The sequence below is a fragment of the Plectropomus leopardus genome, chromosome 18 (assembly GCF_026936395.1).
Source record: "Plectropomus leopardus strain MGB_pleo_1.0 chromosome 18, ASM2693639v1, whole genome shotgun sequence".
NCBI classification, from domain to species: domain Eukaryota; kingdom Metazoa; phylum Chordata; class Actinopteri; order Perciformes; family Serranidae; genus Plectropomus; species Plectropomus leopardus.
In genome coordinates this window covers 23,787,822-23,796,092 of record NC_142193.1, presented here as the reverse complement: position 1 = coordinate 23,796,092, position 8,271 = coordinate 23,787,822, and the positions used below count along the sequence as shown (strand labels likewise).

At 38.4% G+C, this 8,271-nt stretch overlaps 1 protein-coding gene across 1 annotated transcript; it reads right to left on the bottom strand.

Annotated features, from left to right (window-relative positions):
- Positions 1–206: 206 nt before the first annotated feature.
- On the bottom strand, positions 207–7,618 carry jpt2 (Jupiter microtubule associated homolog 2). Its single transcript, XM_042505506.2, has 5 exons — positions 7,429–7,618; positions 5,280–5,431; positions 3,872–4,023; positions 2,668–2,704; positions 207–1,682 (listed from the first exon to the last, which is right to left on the bottom strand). Exons 1-5 carry the CDS (start codon positions 7,482–7,484, stop codon positions 1,429–1,431), a joined length of 651 nt encoding a protein of 216 aa, XP_042361440.1. The 5' UTR covers positions 7,485–7,618; the 3' UTR covers positions 207–1,428.
- Positions 7,619–8,271: the final 653 nt, after the last annotated feature.

Below are 8,271 nucleotides of genomic sequence, written 5' to 3'. Positions count from 1 at the left end.
AATGTGGAGCAGACAAGACTTAGATTGTATGCCACATTTATACTGATCCAGAGAAACATTTCAGAAGGTATGCATGGTATTCCCATTTTTTAAAAAAAAAAAAAGATAACCAAAGTATTTCACCCCTTTTTAATCAGTAATTGATTGTCGAATATTCTGAAAAATATTTTTTTTCCATTTCTGAAAAGTAAATGAGATGAGCAAACTTTAAATGCAAAACAACAGTTTTATTGCAATACACAGGATTATCTTCTTCTGCTGTGCTCATTGCCTGCCAGGCACATCAACACACGGGAGACAGGCTGGCACCAAAGAGCCATGAATGTGCGTCATGAAGTGAGTGAAAAAGTGATCATCAATGAGCCCACCTGGACTCAGGTAGACCGCGCACTTGTCCAGAGTTCACTTGTCTTCAGCCGTTTTAATTTAAAACATAAACAGAGGCCTACCCCAAGCAAAAAAAAGGCCATGTTTTCAGATAAAGCTAAGCAATGAGGACAAAGCAGAAAAGTACCTGCACAAAACATCCACATACAATCAAAATGGAATTTTCTTTAAGGAAGCAGAAACATTTTGGGAGTAAATATCGCATTCATCTTTGTTTCCAAATTTTTGGCTTGTATGCTGAAGCAGAGTTTGCGCTCTGACAGCAGATCGTTGATGTTAGACACATGTTTAAATGATACAATAATTGATGAGAAGGCAAGAAAGGTGAGAAAATTATTATAAGGCTCTGATTGTACAGTCATTACTTGAATTTCTTTGTAAAACCGCCAAAAAAGGATTAATGAAGTCATCCAATAAGGATCCAGCAACATAGAAAGGTGGCACTAGTGGAACTCCCTGAAACATTTCACATCGGTGAGACGATCTGTTCACCCCCTCCTGATTGAACGCCTATACATTAAGGTTTATAACAAACACTTAAATTTAAATGTCTGCTGTTGATTTTTTTTTTTTACGCCCGGATTTTTATTACACACACAAAAAATGAATTGACTGTTGAAGACGCTGAAAAAGTGCTCCAATGTCTTAACCATTCTCGAGATGCAAAAACCTTTTCAAACTGACAAACTGTGCTTTAAGTCAAACTACATTTACAAACACAGAAACTGTGGAAAAAAGTAACCGCAATGTGGAGACTGAACAGTGTCACAGTTGAAGTGATTAGGTCATAGCTAGCCTGTTGATTGATTGATTTGTGATTGAATTATTGCAGGTTTCACTGAAAATTTGGACAAAGAGCTGGAAGCCAGAAACAGGGCTGAAAGTGCAAGAAGTTGAGGACAAAATATCTGGTGAGAAGAACTGTGTTCAGACGTACAGGTGAAGAAACCGTGGGGAGAGGGGTGTTGGAATGAGAGAAGAGGGGAGCAGACAAAGAGTGTATGGACACAAACAAGGAGGAGGAGAGGTGTGTTCAGCTGATTAGTAGAATACCACACGAGACACTCCTCCAGGGGGGTTGAGGACCCTGTTGTGAGAGCGAGGCCTGGGTCCCAGGTGAGGCTCGTGGTTCTTCAGCTCAACAGTCTCATTAGGACGTGAGGAGGAGGGAGAGGAAGAAGGGGGCTCAGGCTCTGGAGTGGCGGGCGGAGCTGCAGGCTCTTCCTTGGCTGGCACGGGAGCTGGAGGAGCAGCTTCCTCCTTCACCTCCGGCTGGCTGACCTTCGGTTCGGGTGCTTGGAGAGGAAAAGGAAACTGTCTTACAGAAATGCCAAAACAGAATAATATCCGAAACGTATGGACACTATTTCCACCTGGAACACATAACAGAGTTCTTTCAAGAGTCACATTTGAGACCAGTCTGAAAAACTGTCTTAACACCTGGATCAACATCAGTTTATTTGTGCTGTGTTCAGACGCCTTTAACAAGCATTTAAACCTCTGAAACCTGAAAAGTTTTGGGCCATTTCTTGTTGAGCTTATAATTGCCTTTCATAATCCCATTATCTTAAAAGAAATCAAGCCAGTTTGCTCAGGTTTTAAAGGGTTAGATAAGCACTAAATCAACACTGTGCAACTGTTTTTAAGCTAGAAATAAAAGCTTCAGCATCATTTAGTTTAGGAGTGTCAAACTCATTTAAGCTCTTGGGCCACATAAAGCCCAATTTGATCTAAAAAAAACCAACATTGCATAATAATCTATAAATAACACCTCTAAAAGATCCCTTTTCTTTTAGTTCTTAGACATACAAGTGCATTCTTCTTGGATTGCTGTTGCTGATATATTTTTGTGCCTGGTGGCTTTCCTGTGCACATTATGAACCCCTTTATAAATATATGATTTATCCATAGAAATATTTTTACCATTATGGAAATCCCTTGTGAGATCACATCTTGAATTTCCAAGTACAGTCTGGTGTCCTTATAAATTAAAATATTTAGATTAAAATTGAGAAAGTTCAGAGGCGAGCTATTATATGAGGAGAGGTTGAGAAAATTACGTTAACCAACTTTATATAAGGTTGTCCACAGAATATGTGATATTTCAGCTCAGCCTATTTTCCACTTTTGGAATAATAGATACGATTTAAGAGGGAAAAATACTTCCATAAAATGTGTGTCTCCAAAAAGACAAAAAAATATTCCCACTTTGTGCAGCAAGGAATGATCTTCTCGCAGTTTAACTATTGAAGCCATTTTCCTTTATGTAGAAAAACTCACCAGGCGATTCAGGCTCAGGTCCCACACATAGATTGTCCTGTAAAAATATTAAAAATAAATGAGATTTCTCACTGAGTAATCACTGAAAGGACTTACAATCTCTTCTAAATCCTACTTCAATACAACAATACCATCAATTCAGTAAAACAGTGCAATTTCCATGATCATGGGTCCTCTCTACCATCCCTTCAGGAAGGACTTTTACTTGGTTAAATAAAGGACAATTGAAATACTAAGCTACATGTTTATAGTCAATACACCCTGTAATATGGCTGAACATTTCCGTCTAAGATTTTCCACAGTTCTGTCACATGTGCAGTGTGTAAAGGATCAAAGGAGTCATAGCCAGCAAGAGACCATTACCCGTGCTGGGAGTAGTTCAACGTAGTCTCCAGCTCTAAGATCTCTCCATGATACAGATAAATTTATTTTTGTAAACATAAAACACATTATTTTGTGGCATTAATAGCAAAGTCTTTGCATGAAAAAGTAAAGGATAATATCGCAAAAGATAGAAATTCTTTTCAGGTTATTTAAAAAAAGTTCTGGGTAAGATCCCATCATCATTTTGAGCTCCTGAGAAAAGGGAATTATAATAAATATTGTTGATATTAATAAGATTCCCTAGTTTGCAAGCATACAGGGCTTTTCAAAAGGAACCCATGGATAGTAACTTGTGTTTTCTCAGGCAAGATAAACACCTCAGTATATTTACATGCCTTTCTTTACAGGGCTGCAAGCAAACAGCTTTAGGAAGTGCAAACACCATCAACAACCTTGACAGATTAACAGAAAACTAGTTACTTTACCAATTTTGAAAAAACTGGAAATCGTCAGTGTTGCTGCTGAGATTGTGAGAACAGCTTCAGCAGTCTTAACTAACAATACTCAGGTTGCACAAACACTATTGACCGGTCAGGAGGACTTACTGATACACTGGTGTGTGTGACACAATTTCACTTCAAGACTTACAGGATAAAATGAGGTTCAAAAATTGGCAAAAATTAGGTAAAAAGAAGACTTTTAGGCCCTAACTGCACAGTGGTGAGTAGACATAATACATTTTTAATTTGGGCATGACTGTTCCTCTAAAAGCTGACCTGCCAAAGTGTCAATCTGTGGTAAAAAGGAATAAAATCAAAATAAACCGATAAAAACCAAAGTACAGTCAAAGTGGAGTGTAAAATTTACATGTGTGGCCTACCTTTGGCTTATTTGGATGGCTTCGGTTCAGGTTTTGGGCAGGTTCGCTCTCTGCAGCACCGAATATGTTGCTGGTTGGTCCACCAGGAGGTTTGAGTCTCTGTTGCTGAGTTGGAGGTTCAGGTTCCCCAAATATCCCACTACTCTTCCCACCTACATTAAGTATAACCGAGATATGTGTCAAGTTTTGCATCAGGGACGACATCATAATGACACACTCCACTCAGTTGCTGGTGAGCTGCACTGCACATTTGGTGGTCCTGCAGATTAATGACATTGTGGCAAAATGTGCTCTGTGGTTACTTATATAAAATAAAGACATATTTTGATATCTGAATTAAGTTTTTTCATGACCGGTCACCCTGAGGCATCATACCATGTGCATGAGAAAATCATCCCTGGGTTTCACCAGCAGCGTGTCAATGACATTATGTCTGCAGCGTTGTTTTGCTCCCTCCTCCACACGGTTGTGTATCCCACCGGGAGCATTTGTGAGCTTTTCAGAAGTGGAGCGTCCTGCCAGTTGATACTGTAGACTTACGGACATTGTGCTTATTTTGCCATTTTCCCTTTATTTTGTGGTCATTTTCCCTTGATTTTGTGATCTACCAAGGCTGAATAGGCTGCATATAAATGATTTCCCTTTCTGTCTGTTTAAATTCTGTTTATTGATGTTTTTTACCCACTTTGATTTGCTACATTTCTACAGTCCAACCATGAATGAAGTAGATCAAAGAATCCTGGCTGTGTTTCAGGCTAAAAAAACATGCTCATCATAGTAATTATTCATATCAATGTGAAAAAAAATCCAGTTAGTTGTTTTTTAGTTAAAAACATACCTATCTTAACAGTTATACCGATGAATAATAGATAACTCAATTATGAACAAAATATATATGATATAGAATCACAAAATCAAGGAATCACAATCTCACAGTATCAGCCGGCAGGACGCTCCGCTCCTGAAATATTCACAAATGCACCCGGTGGGACAGAGCTGCGTGGAGGATGGATCAAAACAGCGCCCCATACATAACGTCACTGACACGCTGCTGGTGAAATCCAGTTGTGAGAGGGACATATACTGTGCACATACAGTGACAGAAATTCATTGACCTTTTCAAGGATGCTAATGCCACAGTAAAATAGGGCAGATATGGCAGTCAGGGTGACTCAGCAGTCCCTGTGTGGTGCTCACACCATTTCTCAACAGAAGTCTGGACTGAAAACATACTTGACTATGAACCACATACACCCTAATAGCTGTAGGTGGGTCAAATCTAGGTGCAGGGAACAGTGAAAGTGTCTATACTGGAATTATCACATCATAGTAATGGTTTCTGGACACTGATAGATGTTTTGACTGGCCTGCCTCTGTATATACATTAGCCCTGACAAACTGGACTGACCTGGAGGATTGGAGCGTCTGGGTACATTCTGGGTCTCCTCTGGTGGAGCAAAAACTTTAGAGGCCATCTTATTAGGTCTTCTTGATGCTGCAGAGTCATCTTCATAGCCACCGAACAGGTCACTGGAGCCACCTCCAGGAGGCCGCAAGACCCTGCAGGAGGTGAAAGATTACAGTACCACTTATATAAAATACTACATTGATAATAAACTATATTTATAGAGCACTTCTAATACAAGGGATGCAGCTCAAAGTGCTTTACAATAAAGATGCAACACAAAAGCAAAAAGGACAAGATTAGACATTACTTTTCTGCAGATATGACAAGATGACGCTTTAATTATGCAACCTTAAGTAGTTGAAATAGGTCACATTTGCCCATGTTTTAGCTGTTGTCAGGACTATCTTAGGGAGAGCAATACCCAAGACTTTTAAAGTGGGAGGAATTTTACAGTTGTGTTTGTAATTTGTTACATTAGAAGAAATATTGCATGTTTTACATGTAACCTAGCTTCATTGTTTCAACAAATTAATGTGTAAAGCACTGTATTTTATATCTGCATGGCTCACTGATGGTAGGCGTAATATGTTATGTTCCACTACAGGAGACTTGATGTTCTCTGCAATTAGGTTTGTTGCGATGTCTTTTAAAACATGGGGAAACGGGCAATGAGCAACATGGTAAGAGGTGTTCAAAAATAGCATGAAATTAGTAGATTTAGAAAATATTTTTTTAAAAAGCAAAGGAAAATGTATATTTATCATAATTTGAGGAGAGGAGCTGGAAATATTGATACTTGTACGTGTAAACTAAAAAGCTATCTTTTTAGTCTGGCTTTTATGTCGTGTCTTGCTATCACAATTTTATGGTTTATACTTATTCTGTTTTTTAACATCTATTTTTAAATAAAGATTTCTTATTTCCTCTGTTGTTCTTGTTTCTTCAAAATGTAAAACTCTTTGAATTGCATTCAATTTGTTTGAAAAGTATAAATAAAATTTGATTGATAATTACATATTTAAAATTATTACCAAACAATTATATTTTTAAAGCACTTTTTTCCAGGTCAATTCCTTGTTGTTGTTGTTGTTGCTGCTGTTTTAAGTTCCTTTTTGGCTTTTTAAAATAATTTCTGTAATTTTTTGTATTCTTTACTAATTTTTTGGTAATTTCTTCTTAATTTGCTCATGCCTTCTTCCCAATATTTTTTTAATAAATCAAGCAAATTTGTCCTGATTTCAAAGGGTTAAATCAATTCCCTTGAGCATGTGTGACCTGGCTGAGGCAAACTTCAAATAAAGATAAAGGCTTTTAAATGGTTCACTTAATTTTATTAAATCATAACATACTGCATATCACGCGCCAGCGTATTAAAATTAACACTTGTCAGAGGACGTTGCCAAATAAAGGAGAGGACACTCATGTTTTCAGAGTGCCCCTGAGTCATGGAGATCCATGTTTACTGATTACTGTTAGAAACATGATGTCATTTCTGCACTCTGGTTACAAAGACGAGCAGAAAACAGCAGGAAACATGTCTATAAATGTTAAAGTAGAGCCGACAGCTTAAGCAAACGCAACTAAATAACAGGTTATCTGATTATATACCGTGAATGGCGCCATACGTCTGAAATCTCTGGCTCGTTTAAACTGACGCTATTCTTTCTCATATTGTTTAAAGCCACAACATACGCAGAGTTGACTACTTCGCGGAGATTACCCGAGAGCTGAAGCTTTCAATACAGTAAAAGGAAACGGGAGTATCATCAAGAACAATGTGGCCACAACGCCGTTGTTGGCGAGTACAAAGAGGAGCAGTCAGAAGTGGCTTTCACACTTCCGCAGGCGCAGCAGACAACGCCTGGTCGGTTAGCTTGAAAGCTAATTCTTGACTCTTTAAGTTTGCTAGCGAGAGACTACTCAAACTAAACTAGAGCAAGTTAAGCTACCGCGCACACGTTTAGCTCAACTTACTTTTAACACCAAGTGCTAGCGGCGTGTATGAAAGCAGAAAAGTGACAAAAACAAACGAAGAGCTCCTGTCACATAACCTACATTGAGATATTAGCTGACCGAGCCTACGCTCGATTTAAGACATCGTCGGCCATTTCTTACACAGATAACGAAGCTAAACGGCTACATTCTTCACCTTGAACTCGGTTTGGATCCAGTATCCAACCCTTGAAACATGTTCGTCGAAGTCATAGTGGTTTTGTTATGAAGCCTTCAAGTTCCCGAAGACAACTTCGTCAGTTTGCCAACTGGACGGCCAGCGAGTTCCCCCTGCCTGCGTGTGCCCAACCAAACTCCGGAGTGAAGAGTTTCAGTCTACCCAGCGGTGACACGGAGGAACATGACTGGTCTGCTGCCAACCTGCTGAGTGAGGAGGTGCGCTCGTTTTGTGTCACCTGGTAGCCCTCCAGATTATATGGGTCCGTAATGCATTGCGCACAAGCATAGACTGCGGTGTATAAGTATTACAAACTGTTCTAAAACCAGTCTTTTGCGCTACATCTGCTAATTTATCTAATATTTTATACATGTCGCATATAAAAAGAGGTGGAATGTATACTGTGCAAATTTGAGGCACTTGTACTTGAATATTTTTTTATGCTACTTTATACTTTATCCCACATTTCAGAAGGAGATACTTTTTAACCTCAATACATTTAACTGTGCACTTAATTTACTGTACAAATGAAGACTTTTACATAAAAAAATGTAACAAGAGTTGTTTTTTTTTAAAAAATAAATAACCAAAAAGTTTATACAAGTACAGCTGAAATACTTAGTTGATTAATCAGTTAGCCAACTGACAGGAAATTGATTGTCAATTATTTTGATAAACATCTAAGTTTTTCTTTCTTCAATTTAAAAATAATTTTAGGGTTTTGGGGTGGGTTTTTCTTCTTTCTTTTAATAATTTTGATTATTTTTTCCCTTTTTTTGGGGGGGGGGCATTTTTTTTCCTTCCTCCTCTTTCCTTTTGTTG

Bases quoted from the DNA above. Each gene is read 5' to 3' on its own strand.
- jpt2 (XM_042505506.2), bottom strand. From the start codon at position 7,484: ATGACTTCGACGAACATGTTTCAAGGGTTGGATACTGGATCCAAACCG. The intron at 5,432-7,428 runs GTGAAGAATGTA...CACCTCCTGCAG, and splicing joins GGATCCAAACCGAGTTCAAG to GGTCTTGCGGCCTCCTGGAG. The intron at 1,683-2,667 runs GTGAGTTTTTCT...TTCCTCTCCAAG, and splicing joins ACCTGAGCCTGAATCGCCTG to CACCCGAACCGAAGGTCAGC.